Genomic DNA, 18,095 nt, shown 5'->3' with positions numbered 1-18,095 from the left:
CGATGAGAATATAAGACCATACATGTGAAACCTATGCATCGAATTGAAGGGTCTGCCCTGAAAAGAGCAAAGTTTATGGAGTAAATCGCAGCCTTGCACTTTAAATCAAGGCTCCCGCATAACACCGCGTCCACGGATCACGTAGGCAGACGCGTTCTCTCCAGAATTCCCCTCGGCCCGCTTTACCCAATCCGCCCGATTGCAAACGTGGGGACGAACATGTCCTAGGCAACAGACGATAATTATAAAGGGATCGACCGAAGGAATGCCAATCAAGCTTCCTTGGCGGCATTGTCGTCATGAAGAACACCATGTCCGACCCGGAGGTTGTCCTTTTCCTCGACCCTGAGGATCTGTCGGAGCCGGGAAAATCATCTTCGATGAAGTCGAGATCGCGTTTGTGGAAGTGCTCGCATGCGCGTTGTGATGCGCGGTGTTATTCGAGGAAGGCGCTTGTTTGTAGGGCGATCCTCCGGCCTTTCTATGTCCTCGTCTTCATTATGTATGTCCCTTCAATTTTGTGCAACATTACACTTCTAACTATCTACAGCGGCCTCTTTAATCTCTTCAGTTTCACTTGGGGTAGCCTACTCTCCTTCCTCGCAGATGCTCGCGATACTCGTCTCTTCCCGGACTACCGGCCCTCACTTTTCTCGCAGTGGCTAACCCACGGCGTCAGCCCGGTTGCCTGCCACTCACACAACGATTACTGGCGCCATGTTCCCCTCTTCTCGGCCCTCGCGGCTGGCTGCATCAGCGTCGAAGCTGACGTCTGGTTGCACGGAGATGAACTCCGAGTCGGCCATACACCTCACACCGTGCTTCCGGGGCAGACACTACGCAGTCTCTATCTCGACCCTCTGCTGGAGATGCTTCATAAATACAACACGGCTGTAAATGGATCAACAGTCGCAACTGATCTCATGGGCGTCTTTGCTACCGATCCCATGCAGACTCTTGTCCTTCTCGTCGACTTCAAAGCTGACGGAGAACTCATCTGGCCTTATTTGATGGAACAACTGGAACCGTTGCGTGAGAATGGATATTTGACTTACTTCAATGGCTCGGAGGTAATCAATCGCCCCATTACAGTTGTCGCATCGGGCGACGCTCCTCTCGACCGCATCCTCATGAACGCCGCCCACCGCGACGTATTTTACGACGCGCCCCTAGACGTCCTCGCACACTCTGCATTCTCCACCGTCAAGGATATCAAAATGGATGGCTCCATATTCAACGACCATAATAGCTATTACGCCTCGGTCGACTTCCACAAATCCATCGGCTCCCTCCCTCTCAGTCGACTCTCGCAAGGCCAGCTCGCTAAGATTCAGAATCAGGTGCGTGCTGCGCACGAGCGAGGGTTGAAAGTGCGGTACTGGGGCACGCCGAAATGGCCGGTTGGGCTGCGGAATTATGTCTGGCGGGCTTTGGTTCGTGAGGGTGTGGACGTGCTGAATGTGGATGATTTGCACGGCGCGACAAAAGTGGATTGGAGCCAGCGTAGCTGGTGAAGTTGACACTGGATTCATTTCTTGCTTCGCAAACCTCGTATTTCTTTCGACGTTTAATGATGAATGACTCAAAATACTCCCAATACAGTATAGCTTTGTAAGGATCATCGTGTTTTCGGTCTCTTACATACTCGTACACAGGAATGCGCAACGCAACATGAATCATGTAGACACCGGGTCTGCCATATGTCATATACAAATTAAAAGTCATAACCCCCATTCGATTCGACCCCTAAAGAACCATCTTGAAATCCGGGTTGCGGTCATCATTATACCCTGCATACTTATCATACTTTCCGTTCCTCTTGTCACGGTTAACCTTGGCGCAATAGAGCACATTAAACAGAATCCTGGAAATGTTAGTCGTGAAGATCGGAGTGAAATTGATGCACTCACATAAACCACGCAAACACAAGTAAGCCAAGGATGATAGTGTGTCCCCGGTGGAACTGCGGCCCGTCGCGAGAGGGGTAGTTGAAGGCTGTAGGTTCAATGTCAATATCATATAGGTAGATAAGAAGTCAGGATAGCTCACTAGCTACAAATCCTCCAGCATTCGCAATTGCCAGCTGCAATGCCGACGTCGTTGCCCGTTTATAGTGTCCGGCGGAGTTGTTGGACATCCACACCAGGATGCAAGGAACACTGGCGAACTGGCCGGTAGCCATGAGGAACGTCATGCCGTATTGAACACGTGCGTCGTCAATGTTGGCAATAGCTGCGTAGCCGGCGATTGCGATGGGGAGGGTGAAGAGCATTACAACGCCGCGCAGGTGCAGGCGATCCGAAATAAACGCCACGACAACTAAAAAAGTATGAGCATTTTGGAAATAGTATATTGTATCCTAGCATAGTACTCACCGGTGATGACAGCTGCAACGGCATATGGAATGACCGACCAAAGTTGCACTTCGTTGGCATCTTTGGCAAAATCCAGGCTTTTAATGATTGTCGGCAGCTGGGATTTGTTAGACCGTGTCTTAACCACATGTAAGGAATTGGCTTACAAAGAGACCGAAGGAGTACAATCCGGATAGAATCGCAAAATATGCAGTGGCAGAAAGCCACAACTGCACATCCAGGACACCTCGTCGAACTTCAGACCATTTGAATGACTCCACCTCGGTGGCCAATGTCCTGTTTCGGTTAGTATAAGAAGATCGGGCTGCTGGAATACATACCCATTGAGCATTCTAGGGTTATCCATGAGAAGTCTCTCGCGTGCAAAGTCTTTTTCTTCCCTCGTCAAGAACGATGCCGACTCCAATGAGTTTGGAAGAAGGAAGAAACTCAGTGCACCGCAGGCGACGGTCTATATATAATATGGTAAGACGGGATTTCAAAATGAACTGTGACTTTGACTTACCAGTAGACCTTCGATAATGAAAATCCATCGCCATCCCTCTAGCCCTCCTCGCGGGGCAATCGCTGCGAGACCGCGGGCAAGAAGACCTAACATGTTTAACGATCGTCGTTGAGAGCAAGTGATCTACTTACCACCAAAAGCTCCGGACAAAGAAGCTGCTGTATAAAACAGACCAATGCGCAGAGCCAAATCTCCACGTTTATAAAAAGACGACAGGTACAGAACCTATTCGTGGTCAGGTCTCAGAACCGATTCGATCATTTCCAGATGACATACCATGCCCGGTAGCAATCCACCCTCGGCGATGCCCAAGATAGACCGCACACCAACAAATCCGCCATAACTTCTCACAAATCCCAGGCACATGGTAATAATACCCCAGAGGATAGTCAAGAACGGTAGCCACAGTTTAGGCGATGCCTTCTTGAGTATGAGATTGCTCGGCAGCTCGCTGCAGATGTAGAAAAGATAGAACACCGTCAGACCGATATCGTACTGGTGGTCGGTAATGTTGATATCCTTTTCCAGGCCGATGATCTTGGCATTTCCGACATTCGTGCGATCGAGAAACGAGCATAGAAAAAGCAATGCTAGCGTAGGCAGGATCCTGACTTCATTAGTTAACTGCTGGGTGGCTTCGAACGGAATACTCAGGATACTCACCGCGTGTCTAGCTTTAGCAGAATGCGGCGCGTCAATTTATGTTGGTGCTGCTGATCGCCAAAGCGATTGAGCTCGCCAGTCTTGGCTGCTTCGATTTCGATACCCTCGGGTTTGGGTTCCATGATTGACTATGGACGAGGCTAGCGATCCAGCAGACGCAAGAGCAGGGATGCAGCAGACGCAGCAGACGCAAGAGCAGGGAGGACGAAGAAAACATGAGTTCGGGCTACAGTTTTGAGCCCGAGCTGACACCTGCCATGCATGTTTCCCCGCAGTTCCCTGGATTTAGAGTTGCTTGAGGTTTACTTGGCTTTTTATGTGATGCGAGGGTATATTTCGTATCACGCGTGTCATAGACGCCCCGACCGTCGCGGTGTCTCGGTGTTCAAATTTGGATGCCGACTCCGGGACCTCGGGTCTTCAAATGTTCGATGCTCGTCACTTCTCGTCTGCAACTCACACCATGTCGAGGCTCTCCAACAGTCTGAAGGCATTGATCAATGCCCCTGCCGCACGTCCGTCTACCGTGCCGGCTCCGCCTAACATCTCTTCGGTCTTCCGCAAGATCGCGCAGACCGCCCAGGCCAAGAATGTCTCGCAGCCTTCATGGCTCGCGCTGTCTGTAAGTCGAAGCCAACCCTCTCAGCATTGCAACGGAAGCGCAGTAGCTAATGGATTTCATAGACGGCAGCAACAATGACCATGAACTCGCCCGAGTCCCTGGCCGCCCTGTACCAACTGGCCTCCAGCACATCCCCCAACCACGTCGAGACCGCCGAACTCATGCGCGAAGTCGGCCTCAAGTGCATCAGTTTCAACGGTATCCCTCGCACAATCAACTGCCTGGGCGCCTTCAAGGCCAGCCTCCCCGAATCCATCAGCGCCCAACTCTCTTCCACCCCCACCCGCGCCCCAACCCCCGAGAACATCTCCGCTATCAGCGAGCGTGGCCGCGCCCTCTGGACCTCCATCTACCGCCCCTTCGAGAACAAGCTGTACAACAAGCTCGCTGACTCCCACCCGGATCTGCCGGTCGTCATCCTGAACAGCCACTACGGGTCCCTCCTCTCTGACCCCGCCCGGGACACCGGTGCGGCGGCCGGCCGGGTGCTGACGTCCATCGTTGCCGTGGCATGTCTGCGCGCGCAAACTGGCGTGGGCCCTCAGGTGACGTCGCATGTCTTTGGACTACGTAAGGCTCTCGAGGATGGGTCTTGGGCTAGTGATGTGGAAAGCGAAGAGGGTGCCCGCTGGTTGGCTAGTGATGAGGGTAACGAGTGGATTTTGAATAGCGTTGATTCTATCGTTGAGGCCATTAGCCAAGGCTCCGGCTCGACATATGCGCCTGGAAAGGCTAAGTTGTAAAGTTCTTAGTTGAAATTTGTATATACTATCATGATAGAATGATTGCAATGTCATCGCGATGTTTTGCATTGGACTGAAGTCTGTATGTTCCAATTTGTTTAAATTTCTCTATGTGCAAGGTGTCTATGTCTCTACTCCATGATCTCCAGGTTCTCAGCCACATTGAACTTGGCGTCTGTCTTACTGCGCACTTCTTCCACCTCCACGCCGGGAGCGAGCTCCGTCAAGGTGAGCTGGCCAGTGGCTCGGTCGACCTGGAAGACGCACTACGAGTACTGTCAGCTGCGTTCTGATTCACGGGATACTTCAAGAATTCGACTTACCAAATCAGTGATAATCGTGCTCACGACGTTGGCTCCCGTCAACGGCAGGCTACACTTCTGCACGACCTTGGGGGATCCATCCTTGGCGACATGGCTGGTGGCCACCACGATCTTGGTCAGGTCCGGGTTGGAGATCAGGTCCATGGCACCGCCCATGCCCTTGAAGACCTTGCCCGGGATCATATAGTTGGCCAGATCACCGTTGGCGCTCACTTGCAGGGCCTGTACAATAGGTTAGCAACGAAAGCAACGAGAAAGTACTGAATGGAGGTGCACTTACGCCGAGAATCGACACATCCACATGGCCACCACGGATCATACCGAACGACTCGGTACTGTCAAACGTGGCGGCGCCGGGCACCAGAGTCACGGTCTCTTTGCCGGCGTTGATGATATCCGGGTCAACCTCTTCCTCTGTGGGATACGGGCCCTGAATCGAGTCAGCATATGAACCTCACCTCAATTCTCAATTCCCTGAGACATACCATTCCCAGAATTCCATTCTCCGACTGAATCCAGACCTTGACGTCCTTTGGCAAAAAGGATGGTGCCAGGGTGGGGATACCTTGAAAATTGTCAGAGAGCAGTACATTCAACTCGGTTCTCAACACTCACCAACGCCCAGGTTCACGTAAAATCCCTGCTTCAACTCCTTGGCCGCCCGTCGACCAATGCGCTCTCTCTGGATCTGCGCCTCGCCCTTTGCTGACTCGCCCGCACCCTCGTTCTCACGCAGCTTCTTGATCTCAAGGTGCTTCTCGTCCGTGGCAGGAACAATCCGGTCCACGAAAATACCGGGTAAGTCCACATCATTGGGATCGATCGATCCAATAGGGACGATATTCTCTGCTTCCACGATAGTCAGAGTTGCAGCCTTAGCCATGATCGGACCAAATGCCTTGGTGGTGTATCTGCCGACGTCAGCAACTGGAATCAATTATAAAAGCACGGCAAACATACCGGAAAACACAATTTCCAGCCTCATCGGCCTTCCACGCCCGCAGAATTGCCACGTCTCCCGTCAAGGCAGTCTCCATCAGATACGTCTTGCCGTTGAACTCGCGGGTCTCGCGCGGCTTGCCCGACTCTAACACCTTGCCAGCCTCGTCCATGCGAACGGGAATCTTTCCCTCCTGGATAAATGTGTCTTCGTCGATATCAGCATATAGCTCGGTGTCATGCAGCGGAATAGACTTACGAACTCCGGTCGGAGTAAAGAATGCCGGGATCCCTGCACCGCCGGCACGCAGTCGTTCAGCCAGTGTTCCCTGCGGACAAAGCTCGATGGCGATGTTCCCAGATAGGTACTTCTTCTCCAGGGCCTTGTTATTGCCCAAGTATGACAGAATCAATCGATTCAACTGCCCGTTCTGAGACAGCGTCGACAGCCCGCCCTTGCCCGCCGCTCCGGCGTTGTTCGAAACTGCCGTGAGAGAGTGCAATTGGTCTTTCCCACGGCGGCCCATGGCATTGATCAATGTTTCTGGTCACCTTGTCAGCAGAGTCCATCCCATCCATCGATCATGCAACTCACCCGCAACACCGCAAAGCCCAAACCCAGAACTCAAGATCGTTGATCCACTCTTCACGTCCTTAACCGCCTCGTCGGCATCTTTATACAGTTTTGATCCACCCCTCTCAATCTTCGGCGCAAGAGTCTGTGCCGGTGCAGTGGAGTATGAGTATGAGAGTGTCTTCGGGGTTGCCAGTGCCGGGCGCAGACCGGCGCGAGCACCGAGATAGATGCGGGGTCTGCACGACACGAGCGCCTTGCGCGAGAGTGATGTCGTGGTAACTCGCAACGCTGCCATTATGTGCTCTGCGAAAGAAGGTGTGAAGATGGGGCGCGTTCGATATTAATGCTGAGCTACTTGCCGGGTGACGACACTTCGGAGCTACTTTTGAGCGCCGAGTGGCGGGTGCCGCCCTCCGAGTCAGGTACGCTTTCTTCGGTTACTTGGGTCGTACGGTATTCGGCTCTTGATGTAGAAATGGAATAAATAAAGATCTTGAGCTTAATAATTATCAGACAGATGGTTCAACCGCGAAGTCGCCTCCGAATGCGCTCCCATTTTACGCGTGTATGAAATTTGCTGTTGAGAATGGGACGCAGAGGGCAGTTCAAGTGGAAGTAATTTCAGTCATTATCATAAGGTTTTCATGTGCAGGTCCTTGCAACTCTTGCTATATACATTCCGGTCGCCAAGAGTGATGACGTTAAGTGTCGCAGGCGGAGCCTCTGAGCCTCGCTGAACGGTGGGCCACCCATTCCTGGTAAAAGACCGTCTTGGCTGTCCCTAGTTCCTGCCCCAGAGTCACTCATGCAGTCCTGATGGAAGGTTAAAGCCGGTCAACGCTCTAAAAGTTGAAATCGGGGTTGGCAAAATCAAGCCAGTCCCAACTAAGCATATTGTCGAAAGGAACGTCTGGGATCGATGCTCCAAACGCACTGCCGGCACGATTGACCGCATCGATAATTTGATTATCGGACATGGAGGAGAACTGCATCGGCTCGGTCCAGAGATCTCCTGGAGGGAGAGCCTGCGATGTTGCCAACGCCTGCTCACCCAGACTGGTGGGTGGTATCACCGGATCTGGAATATCTAGTGGCCGACGATTAGGTCGCAGCTGAGTGTTGGGCATATTGGGTCCTCGTCGAATCAACTCGCGCAAGAATCTCCCATATAGCACCGACGCCCCGCCACGGTGACTCGGGGTGGCTCCAATTCGTTCCAGGACTCCTGCGGTCTCTTCGATCAGAGTTCGGACACTCGGAGCCAAACTCGACCGACTGTCGCCTGGTGTCACGCTGAGACTGAGTGCTGAGCATGCCGCGAATGAGATCATGATGACCGTGTTGTTCGGCATGGATTTGAGTCGGCCTTCGCCTTGAATGGCGGCTCGGAGAACGTTGAGGGCGGAAGATAGTCCCGCTGCGCGGAAGAAGCGCTTTACTTCGAGGGGCGCTGTGGGGTGATTGATGACACCGCCGTAGGTGGATAATTGAGTGTGCGTCACCAAAATCTCGACATATGGTGGAAGAGAACGCGCTGTAATCTGTCAGCTTTTGTAGATATGATTGTTCAGACTGGAACCTACCTCCACCTTCGCCAATTGCTAATGCCCACGTTGCGTACCAGCGCTCGTAGAAACTTTCTATGGTCTTCTTAATGCTATCAAAAAATCAGCTGTGTAAAACGTGAGATAAACTCTTCCGGTCACATACGTTTGGGCAGCTTCAGATCCGGTGTCAACGATCCGATAGCTATCACAGCTCGACTTGACTTTTCTGAATAGATCATCCTTCAGGGTCGTTAGCACGAAGATCTATACTTCAAATGGTGGTACTTGCCAGATCTCTTCGCAGGACTGCCATCGAGTTCATGGGCCCGTCACGCCGATCTGCAATGTCTGTCCGATGCCATGTATCGCAATTCTCAATAAGTGATGTTGAGGGAACAGTATAATTTCGCCCTCGAGCAAGGCAAACACTGGAACCTGGTCAGAAAGAGTAGTTAACTTCAACGGTGGCCAGGCTTACCCTCTCTCAACAACGAACAACGCAATCCAAGTTCTCTCTCGTCTTCGAAGCAGTCGACGACCCCACTCCGAGTGAGGGTCAACATCGTCGAACCCATCCATGTGCATTGCTCTCTTCGCATCGATGCAGTCGGCCCGAGGAAGACGGTTCAGGAGACTTAAATCGAAACTTGAAGACGGCGTGACGATCTTGTTCAACGACAGGTCCAAGGCAACGGTGAGTGCCATGGCTATATATGAGCAAGTATCGTCGTCTCCTAGTCGGTCTCCGGGAGGCATCCACGGGACATTCACCATGAAGGCGAGCACTATTTCCACTGACCTATAGCGATGGGTCACCACCCGCTTCGCAAGCCACTTGCAATGTCTTGATAGCCTATTCGACAATGCAGCGGCAGAGGGCAAGAAGAGCGCTGCGACAGCCATAATTGAGGTAAATAGGAAAGCGGACTGAGCGCGCACAAAACGTGGCGTGTGCACGAGGGGATCCAGGCCCCATCGTGTATGCGCAAGGTTCTGGTAAAAGCTGAAAGCCATTAGTAACCCTCGTCGTTGCGGGTTCAAAGAACTTACAAAGAGAACAAAGATTCTGCCTCGTCAAACGTAACAAGCCCCAAATCAATAGGGTCCAATTCAGTCCCAATATCCAGGTGAGCTCTGGTTGGAACGAAGAATGACTTTGCACTCAGCTCAAGCTCACTGCTCTCCTGTGGCAACGACGCTACCGACGGAAGCGGAGACTTTGGGACATGTCGCACGCCTGTGGGAGACAACTGAAGATCCGATGCTCTGGCAAGGAGCTGGAGAGGATTCTCCGCATCATCGAGAGCAAGACTTTCCTCTGCACTCGTATCCCGAGACGGAGGTGGCAGATTGCGAGACATATCAGGGCTCTCAAAAGCATCTTCACTTTGAAGCTGCCCCTGGAACCGAATGAGCAGTTCCTGCAGGCCCGAAATGGCCTTTTGTGCATCATCCGGTCCCGACGCATCGACCTTTGGCCGCTTGATGGCCTGCTCGATCTGATGGATAGCCTTCTCGAGGCCTTTTCGCTTGCTACCAAAGTCAACTTACACGTCTCTATTTTAGGGCAAATACACTTACTTCTTCACCCCCTTCTGCCGCCCGAGATGGTGGCTCGGCACGATGCAGTCGGCATCCGCCTGGCGACACTTCTCGCACCGCGCATGGCCCGCCGGTCGATTGCAGCGGATCTTGCTGCGACGACAGTTCAGACATGCCGGCTGTTTTGAAGGGCCGGTGGAGCTGCCCTGTCCGTCCATCGGTGCGCTGTCGAGCCTACCATTCCCCTCCCCTCCCTGCCTGATCTCTTAGGCCAAATTACCTAAACAAGCTTAGGCTAATAAATATATCACCGCTTTTCTCACCGCTTTAATTATTCTCTAAGTAATTAGGATACAAAAGATAAAGCCGAACAGACTTATAGTTGTTGTTTTTTAAATATCGCATTTACTATGGTGTTTTGAGGTGGCCGGCTCGCTTACCGAATACGTTATTCACATAACCCACTCCTATTCTCCAAACTACTTCTTTCTCCATATCGAGGACCCAACACTCAAACACCTCAATGTCAGCCGTCTACTGGCCCGGGGGCATTCCCCGCGAGATCAAACATCATTCTAAAGCAGATCTATCTCAAGACGAGCTCAGGGAAGAAGTTAAAGGCTGGCTACTCTTCGTTGAAGAAAGCTGGGTTCCACGCGACCAGGCCAATACCAGCGACGACGACAAGGAGTACGAACTACGCTAACGCCGAGCCCTAGTTAAAAAATGGGCTTCCGAGTCGCAAATTTTTCGTGATGTTAGACCAACCCCATTATTTTCAAGCGTTTATTGAACGGAAATTGATGCTATGATAGTCGTTCCAAGACCGCGCCTCTGGCAATGATCTTAACTACCCGCCTGAGGCGTTAGAACATGTGTCCGATACTCAGCAGCCTTGTGAAACGAGGCATGTCATTTCTATTGCACCGGTTGATGAGTCGCATCCCGTGAACCGGGCGCGATGGGTCAAACTCGCGATTCTGTTTTATCGTTACGATATTGAATCGGGGCACTGTCTCCCTTTCGATAACGTCCTCCCCACGGCGGCGGTCTTAAACCCAGAAACTACCAGTACCTACTCAGTTGAAGATTTTCTTCCCTGGTATTGCTTTGAGAATGCCTACTCTCCAAGTATCCTGATGGAACGCACTGGAACGGTAATCTATCGTCCTCATGAACGATACTTTTTGATAGTTGATGAGGAAGGTTTAAAAACCGGTCGTTTCGCAGTCGTCGATTTTAACAGTGATGGGACCGTTAAGGACTCGGTTCCCCTGCGTCCTTTCAATATGTATCATTTCGCAAACGATGTCTTTTTACATGGGAGAGCAGGTGTGCAAGAGATACGTGAGAGACCAGGTGGTCATGGACATCAGAACCAACCGTGCGTTTCGCCTTGCGCTTTCCCTTTTTGAGCCCCTCATACTAACGTAGTGGTGGAAATAGAATGGATATGGATCTACCTATCGTGGATATTCTAGTATCAGTGGCGGAACCGAACGGCCCACCCGCTCCGCAAACGATATCCTGCGACCGTGAACAGTTCACGAAAGATATTGAATTCTATGCGCCTGGATACTTGGCACTTGAAGCAGCTGGTAAAGGCGGGGAGTATGATCTCAGTCGCCTGACTGAGCCCGACGATATCCCATTCGATAGGAAGCCGTCGTATCAGAGAATGATGGCGGATCTCATGGCTGGCGGACGCCCCCTTTTTGAAGACATCTTCGGTCTTGAACTCTCTATTGGTTTCTAGTTGGCATCGTTATAATGAGAACTTCAGACGGTGCTTTAACGATAGTAGAGTATACATGGACTTACAATTTTATCAAGAATTTTCACTAATGGTCGTTTTGTTTTCTGTGTTCGTTCAATTCGATGAACCTGGGCAGACTTTGTGCTTCTGAATTATATTACGCGACGCGCGAGTTGTTTCAATCATAGTAATATTGGCAACGTTGGATCCAAGCACTTTCATCCCTGAAATGGTAGAGCACAAATGTAGCAGAACTAGACAAGCTCGGGTTGTATCGGCGACGGGCGTGTTTATAGTCTTTGAAACTGTGATCACCGCGATTGCCCCTCGGAGGTCGTGAGATACCTAGCTCAAGGTTTGTCAACTCCTGGTCGTCGCCTATAACGATCGCTTTGGAATGACTTGACATCGTGATCCTAGTCGGCACGCTAAGGGGAGAAAAGTTGATACAAGCTAGCCTAGGAAGAGGGAAAGATAATATTTAAGTATGCTCCCACTAGGAATGGAGGCCTTTTATATGCCTAAGAACCGACGGGTACGGAGTCAGCGACGGTAGGTAATTGGACACTGGTACGATCGTAATATTTCAAGCTATACACAGCTGCTTCCCCGGATCGTCGCACGAGTCAGACTCGGTTATCGGCTGGTCAAGGGGAGCTCCAGTCATCCTTTTTTAATTTTGGTTTATAGTTCCATTTTTGTCTGGAGCTTTCACCAAGCCCTGCCGGGCTAGCTCAATCGGTAGAGCGTGAGACTCTTAATCTCAAGGTTGCGGGTTCGACCCCCGCGTTCGGCTATTCCTACAAATAACCTGAGATATTTCTTTTTTGCCCCTCTTTTTTTGGTTAAGTCAAGTGCGATTTCTTTTGGGTAAAAAATGTCAAAGGTATTTTTTGGGTCTCGATTGAAATCAAGGCAGTTGTCGAGAATATAGTTGCTAAAATGGAATCCAGGAAACGTGTCGGAAGCATAAAAGTGCTATGAAATCGACCGATGGTCAAAATGTATATATTCTAGGTAAGGATCCTTCATCTAGATTGTCCATTATAAGGGAAGACACGAGAAGAAATCATATAATGTAACACATTAAAGATTAGAAAAACTAGCTATGAGGTATATAAGTCATAAGAAACGTGGGTGGAGCATGTATATCGCTCGATATTATAAACAAAGCATCTATCTCCCTTTTCTCAAAGACTGAATTGAATCAATGCGCCCGGCCAATCTCTTCACCCTGACTCGCTGCTCTTTCCGGGCTCACTGATCCATCCTGACTCGCTTCTCCTCGACCAACTGCCCCATTTCGGCTAACTTCTTCCTCCCGACCACCAGACGAAGCAGCAGGAGGCCCAGGAACCAAAGGCACCTGAGTCGGATGCTGCACAGGACTCGGCCCCTGTTCCATCTCCGGCCCAGCACGAGCGCCTGCTGCCATCGGAGACCCCCACATAGCAGACTGAGACGGCGAAGCATTCAGCAACGGCGGCCCAGCATCCTTCCCAGGCCTCTTGCTCTGCTTAACACGCGCCGGCGCAGGTCCAAGCACATCGGGATACTTGAAACGGAAGCCCCAGATGATGAAAAGCTTAAACTTCGTCCATGCACTCGTATCCCTCCACTTCTGCTGCAAGAACGCCGCATCCGCTGCATTGCGCGAGCGATAGCCCTTGCGGAAACAGCAGAGACAGAACAGCGAAACGGGTATGAGCATGAACGCCCACGAAATGGGGAAGCCGCGCCGCGTCTGCCAGCCCGTCATGAGGCGTCTGAAGCGGAACCAGGCTTCGATAACGCCCAGGAGGAAGAATAGGCCTACCCAGCCGAGAATGCAGATGAGGATGATTGCCAGAGGGGAGATGCCCCACCACGGGTCATTGTACCAGGCTCCGTCGTCGCCGTCGTCGCCGTAGTCATAGCCGCATTCGCCGCTACTCTTGTATTGGCACTTTGAGCCTTCGTATAGGCCTGTGGGACGGGATTGGTCGCTTAGGCAGGCAAGGCTGGCGTTGGGGATTTGAGTGGGTTCTACCCAGACGTAAAGGTAGGTGTATGTGGTAGGCGAGAAGAGAGTGGATGTCTTGTCCACGGAAAGAGAGGTCGATGTGGCGGTCTGCGGTAGCAATGCCCCGACAACGGTGTCGGGGGGAGTCACCGTGGCGGTGGTTGTAGTGGTCCATTGTGTAGAACAGCCTGTAGGTGCGGTGTAGGTGAGGTTGACCACGTAGATCGTACTCTCGTAGAGGCTATCCGCACCACCGTAGGCGAGGTCGTAGGCGGGCGTGCCTATGGTAGCGGTGTATAATTCATTGACGATGGTGACATCGCCGTTGTAATATCCGCTGTCGATGGAGCTGTATTGAGATACAGGCTCGGGCAGCGGAGTGATGGTCGGTCGAACTTCCTGGTTGACGGTGGTCACGTAGGGCGTAACGGCCGCAGAAGAATAAATATTATCATAATCAAAGGGATAACTGGTGATGAGTTCTTCTTCCCAGTAATCAGTCACGATCCAGGGAGCTGCGCGAACGAGTGAACTGTAGATAACGAGCGTCAAGAAGTACAGAAACGAGCGTGCGGGCGCCATGATGAGCCCTGAGTTTTCTCCAGCAAAAAGCAAGCCACGGCGGCGGCACAGGTTTTATTGCCAGTGCCATCAGACGCCAAGGTATCGCGGGACCCCAACTAGGGACTAGGGGGCCCTATTTTGGTGGTCGTACAAGCCTCAAAAAATCTGTTTAGGGTATGGTGGAAATCACACGGCCCGTCCTATTGGCCTATGCAGGGCCCGATCCTACCTATCCACCGCCACGGTCTCGGAAGTCCAGCCCGTTCTGGATTTGTGCCTCTGCGGCTAGTGCTCGCTTACTTTTGCCTCGGAACGAAATGTAAATTTTCTCGACTGAAGAAACCGGAAATAGACATTTAGACCTACTCTGAATTGTGATTTTCCTTGGGGCAATTAATGGTGCAATACTTTCCTAGTAAAGACTCGTGGGTGGAATTGCTAGCATAAAACTAAAACGTCCTTATGGGAAATACCGGCAATAGCTGTCACTATGGGTAGAAGTTCACAAAGGCTGCCTTTTAAATAGTGGAATATCTTTTTGATTCGTCTAGGAGGATGTGTAGAGAGATATTGAGAGAGTTCTGGATGTTTAGAAATCTATCGAGAAAGGAAAGATTCCCTCAGGGCTAGAAAGACACCAAAGAAGAAAGTGCACCGGAAAAGCACTATTCAAGTGCCTCCCAAGACGTCCACTGGCTCTCACTAGACCTTCTACTCTTTGGCCCTTCATTTTCGGGTGTGATAGCCTGGGCATGTCGCTTTTTGTTCTTATATGCTCTCTCATACCGCTATAGTATAAGAATGACGGCCCTTTCAGAACGCATTACAAGTTGGGCTTGAAGGCCAATGATGATGATTTTGGAAGGAGGAGCACTTGCTAAATTCCACTTACACATAGTACTATGGTATTCCAGGAGAAGACCATAGCATGTCCTCTACGCGCTTTGGGCCGGGGGGCTAAACAGAGCCAGCACCCACTGTCTTGAGATCTCTTCGGTCGACTTTGTCATGTTGAGTGAGTAGAAAATCGATGGATAGAGTATGAATAGTATGAATATGAATATACAGCTTTCTTTCAACGCCAATATCCTACCAAGACAGCAAAACCGGGAAATAATCAAGACCACTCCCAAGCGCGCAAAATGCCATAACATCGTAAGTTGAGACCGTGATCCTGCTACCGTCAGAACCTCCCGTAATCCTCTACATGAGAGGATGTACGCACAAATCATCTAGAGAGAAAGAGAACCGGTCATCAGGACAGTCAACTCAGTTGGCAGCCCGTAACGCCCGCAATCTCGCACCAAGCCCGTCCTCAGCCTCCGCATCCGGCTTGACGGGCTCAGCCTGCTGCTGGATCTCCTCGGGTGCCTTGCCAGACTCCAGCGCCATGCGCATATCAACTCCCGCATCGTCTGCCAACTGCTCCATCATCCGATCCACCTCCGATTCTCCCTCCGCACCGTACTCCTGCATCGAGACTCCCTGCGCAACGTCCTCGATCGCACTGCTCGCAATCTTAAAGTCTTCGGACCGGGCGAGGAAGTTGTTCGCGTGCGATACCAGGTGCTCCAGGTTGACACTCTTCGAGGCTGCGTCCAGACCCCGCGAAGCGAGCGCCAGTGTCCGGGATGTGTCGCGCGTGCTCTGCGCGGCTTTGAGCTCGTTGATGATTACGTCGGCTCGGGCGGCTTCTGATTTGAGGGTCACCTGGCGGCGTTTCTCGCGCACTGCTGAGGCCGCGTGGATTCGTGCGATTTGGAACTCGCGGTTTTTCATCGCCTTGTCGGCTTTGGCCTTTTCAGATTTGAAGGTTGCCTCGGCCCGTGCGGCTTCTTTCTTTAGACGATTGGAATGGAGCTGGATGGAGCGGTGTTAGTGGTGAGGCTGGGTGATGTTTGCGAGCGCAAGCGGAATCGGTGCGATGCGGGGGTGGGGTGGATGAGACTTACCTTGACATTGGTGCGGGCTTCGAAGATGGGATCTTTGCGGACCATGGTGCCGGTAGTGTAGGCAATGCCTTTATATTGTAAAAACGAGGAAGAAGAGAGTCTGGGGAAGATGAGAAGACCGGGGCCGAGAGGGGAAGTGAAGGATAGCGCGTGGCAAACGTCACCGCATTCAGCGCATTCTTTAGCGTCGCCCTATTTTCGCTCGCACGATTCCACGCGGCTCCATAGGAGTCATTTCTGTCTCCGTTCTAGCGAGACTTCGTTTTTAAAGACTTAGGCAGCGATATTCCCAAACAGCTCATATTCGCCACGGCGGTGGCCGGACTCAACGCCGCTTCCACCTCTACAAGGAAGGTCTACAAGCCTACAATGCAAGAACAAAACATTCCGGTAGATATCAAAAAAAAACGAGCCAGTCATTTTTTTTTTTGAATGGTAAAAATCACTAGTGTACAGTAGAACTCCAGGAACTCCCACTACTCCGTTGAACCTTTCCGTAACTGCGTCGCCGGCCGGATTTGGACTTCATGGTGAGTGCCCGACGGTGCCGTCGCGACTGGTCGAGTCTATCGATTGCCCAAGCCAATGTCAACAACGACTCCCAACTCGGTCGGCCCTCCGGGGCGTCGACCGACCGAGTCTGCGCGGAGAAACGCTCACTAACCGCTAGCTGCAATGCTCTGCCCGTCGCATCGCGAAGTGGACGCGCCAAGGCTGGGCTGCACGCTAGCAGTCGAGTGAGAAGTCTCATCCGGAAGACTGGTCGAGTCGGCACCTTCGAGGGCGACAGACTCGGGGTCGAAATCAACCAAAGAATCAAAGGGAAATGCTGATAGATCTCCTCCGTCGAGAGGGCCAAAGGTAAACCCGTCTTCAGGGAATGAAGGACTTGACTCAGAGGGTGAATTACTGTTGAATAGGCGGCGGAAGTCATCGTCAGAAAGAGGAGCTGCAACATCATTTGCAGCGTCAGGTTCGATGCCCGATCCGAGGTCGAAGAGAGGAAGGGCGCCTCCAGCTCCTTCGAGGCCGGCGACGGACACTGCAGGTCGCACAACACCGCTGCAGGATGTTGTGTCACGTCGGAGGCCTCAGCCAGAGTGGAGGGTTTGAGGGTCGGGGAGTAGTCGGTGGCGGAGGGAGTAGGGAAGGGGATGCGTTCCATCGGGAGGTCTTCGCCTTCCTGCTTGAACAGGGTGGGCGTGAGGGTGGGGGATTCCATGACGGGCGAGCCCGCCTTGGGGGTGGTGCTGCGAGAGCCGCGCACCTCGGCGGAGAGCTGGGCCACCTGTTGGGACAGGCGGTTGTTCTCGGCCTCCATCTGCGACAGGCGCTGGATGAGGAACTGGTTTTGTTGTTCCATGCGGATCTTCTCGGTCTCTAGCTTCTCCATCTCGAGTCTCTTGCGCTCGCGGGAAGTCTGAGCCGCAGCGCGGTTCCGTAGAACGCGCTCGATCCGCCGTTGTTCCTTCTCATCATCTGTCTTGGCACGTTTTCTGCAAGAATTAGCGGATGCTCCTCGAAGGAGTGGAGAAGAGCGGAGCATACCGTGGTGGGAGGTTGGTCTTGGGCACTGGGAGTTCCTGACCCCAGGACTTTCTCTTCTTCGCGGGCTTTTTCTCATCTTCCAGGATGTCCTCCGGCTCCGGCGAGTCCAGTGATGTGTCCGCGGGGGATACCGTCAAGTGGAGCTCGGGAGACGGGGATACTGATAATGACTCCATGGGGTTGATTGTGTCTGTCATGGTGGATGGCCGGTGCCAGTCTGAACGAGGGGAGAAAGTGACTTTCTATGCAGAGCAGTCAAGGCCACGTTGTCATCACGAACAGGCACCGGAGATCCAAGATCCGGGGAAGGTGTGAGTCAGCGCGCGAGAAGGACACTTGTTCCTTGGGGTGAGGATGGGCTGAAAGCGGGCGAAGGCAACTGTTTAAGTAGAGGCCAGCGTGGTCTCAGCCGACTTCATCCCTGGTCCGCCGGTGGG

General features: G+C 52.2%; 9 protein-coding genes across 9 annotated transcripts; 3 read left to right on the top strand and 6 right to left on the bottom strand.

Moving 5' to 3' along the window:
- Nucleotides 1-311: 311 nt before the first annotated feature.
- Nucleotides 312-1,514, top strand: N7498_007567 (phosphatidylinositol-specific phospholipase C/glycerophosphodiester phosphodiesterase family protein; the record flags this gene model as incomplete). The annotated part of the gene is made up of 2 exons (XM_058454629.1): nucleotides 312-502; nucleotides 551-1,514. 2 exons carry the CDS (start codon nucleotides 312-314, stop codon nucleotides 1,512-1,514), a joined length of 1,155 nt encoding a protein of 384 aa, XP_058306878.1.
- A 232-nt stretch (nucleotides 1,515-1,746) lies between these two features.
- Nucleotides 1,747-3,665, bottom strand: N7498_007566 (uncharacterized protein; the record flags this gene model as incomplete). Its single annotated transcript, XM_058454628.1, has 10 exons — nucleotides 1,747-1,864; nucleotides 1,911-1,995; nucleotides 2,050-2,319; nucleotides 2,376-2,472; nucleotides 2,522-2,651; nucleotides 2,696-2,826; nucleotides 2,881-2,966; nucleotides 3,012-3,105; nucleotides 3,157-3,487; nucleotides 3,544-3,665. 10 exons carry the CDS (start codon nucleotides 3,663-3,665, stop codon nucleotides 1,747-1,749), a joined length of 1,464 nt encoding a protein of 487 aa, XP_058306877.1.
- A 341-nt stretch (nucleotides 3,666-4,006) lies between these two features.
- On the top strand, nucleotides 4,007-4,908 carry N7498_007565 (uncharacterized protein; the record flags this gene model as incomplete). The annotated part of the gene is made up of 2 exons (XM_058454627.1): nucleotides 4,007-4,165; nucleotides 4,228-4,908. The coding sequence occupies 2 exons, from the start codon at nucleotides 4,007-4,009 to the stop codon at nucleotides 4,906-4,908; spliced, it is 840 nt and encodes a 279-aa protein (XP_058306876.1).
- Nucleotides 4,909-5,039: 131 nt separating this feature from the next.
- On the bottom strand, nucleotides 5,040-7,042 carry N7498_007564 (3-oxoacid CoA-transferase; the record flags this gene model as incomplete). The annotated part of the gene is made up of 8 exons (XM_058454626.1): nucleotides 5,040-5,174; nucleotides 5,232-5,453; nucleotides 5,512-5,661; nucleotides 5,717-5,796; nucleotides 5,847-6,142; nucleotides 6,192-6,378; nucleotides 6,430-6,714; nucleotides 6,766-7,042. 8 exons carry the CDS (start codon nucleotides 7,040-7,042, stop codon nucleotides 5,040-5,042), a joined length of 1,632 nt encoding a protein of 543 aa, XP_058306875.1.
- A 547-nt stretch (nucleotides 7,043-7,589) lies between these two features.
- Nucleotides 7,590-10,054, bottom strand: N7498_007563 (Zn(II)2Cys6 transcription factor; the record flags this gene model as incomplete). The annotated part of the gene is made up of 7 exons (XM_058454625.1): nucleotides 7,590-8,281; nucleotides 8,331-8,404; nucleotides 8,458-8,534; nucleotides 8,584-8,722; nucleotides 8,773-9,297; nucleotides 9,345-9,827; nucleotides 9,876-10,054. 7 exons carry the CDS (start codon nucleotides 10,052-10,054, stop codon nucleotides 7,590-7,592), a joined length of 2,169 nt encoding a protein of 722 aa, XP_058306874.1.
- Nucleotides 10,055-10,359: 305 nt separating this feature from the next.
- On the top strand, nucleotides 10,360-11,592 carry N7498_007562 (uncharacterized protein; the record flags this gene model as incomplete). The annotated part of the gene is made up of 3 exons (XM_058454624.1): nucleotides 10,360-10,485; nucleotides 10,652-11,220; nucleotides 11,283-11,592. 3 exons carry the CDS (start codon nucleotides 10,360-10,362, stop codon nucleotides 11,590-11,592), a joined length of 1,005 nt encoding a protein of 334 aa, XP_058306873.1.
- A 1,207-nt stretch (nucleotides 11,593-12,799) lies between these two features.
- N7498_007561 (uncharacterized protein) lies at nucleotides 12,800-14,176 on the bottom strand (the record flags this gene model as incomplete). Its single annotated transcript, XM_058454623.1, has 1 exon — nucleotides 12,800-14,176. The coding sequence occupies one exon, from the start codon at nucleotides 14,174-14,176 to the stop codon at nucleotides 12,800-12,802; it is 1,377 nt and encodes a 458-aa protein (XP_058306872.1).
- A 1,251-nt stretch (nucleotides 14,177-15,427) lies between these two features.
- Nucleotides 15,428-16,155, bottom strand: N7498_007560 (putative SNF7 family protein Fti1/Did2; the record flags this gene model as incomplete). Its single annotated transcript, XM_058454622.1, has 2 exons — nucleotides 15,428-16,018; nucleotides 16,111-16,155. The coding sequence occupies 2 exons, from the start codon at nucleotides 16,153-16,155 to the stop codon at nucleotides 15,428-15,430; spliced, it is 636 nt and encodes a 211-aa protein (XP_058306871.1).
- A 400-nt stretch (nucleotides 16,156-16,555) lies between these two features.
- Nucleotides 16,556-17,855, bottom strand: hacA (transcription factor HAC1; the record flags this gene model as incomplete). The annotated part of the gene is made up of 2 exons (XM_058454621.1): nucleotides 16,556-17,606; nucleotides 17,659-17,855. The coding sequence occupies 2 exons, from the start codon at nucleotides 17,853-17,855 to the stop codon at nucleotides 16,556-16,558; spliced, it is 1,248 nt and encodes a 415-aa protein (XP_058306870.1).
- Nucleotides 17,856-18,095: the final 240 nt, after the last annotated feature.

This window comes from Penicillium cinerascens (assembly GCF_028974065.1).
Source record: "Penicillium cinerascens strain IBT 15544 chromosome Unknown contig_9_segment0_segment0, whole genome shotgun sequence".
NCBI classification, from domain to species: Eukaryota; Fungi; Ascomycota; class Eurotiomycetes; order Eurotiales; family Aspergillaceae; genus Penicillium; species Penicillium cinerascens.
Note: the sequence above shows the minus strand (reverse complement) of the source record. Positions and strands in the feature narration are given on the sequence as shown.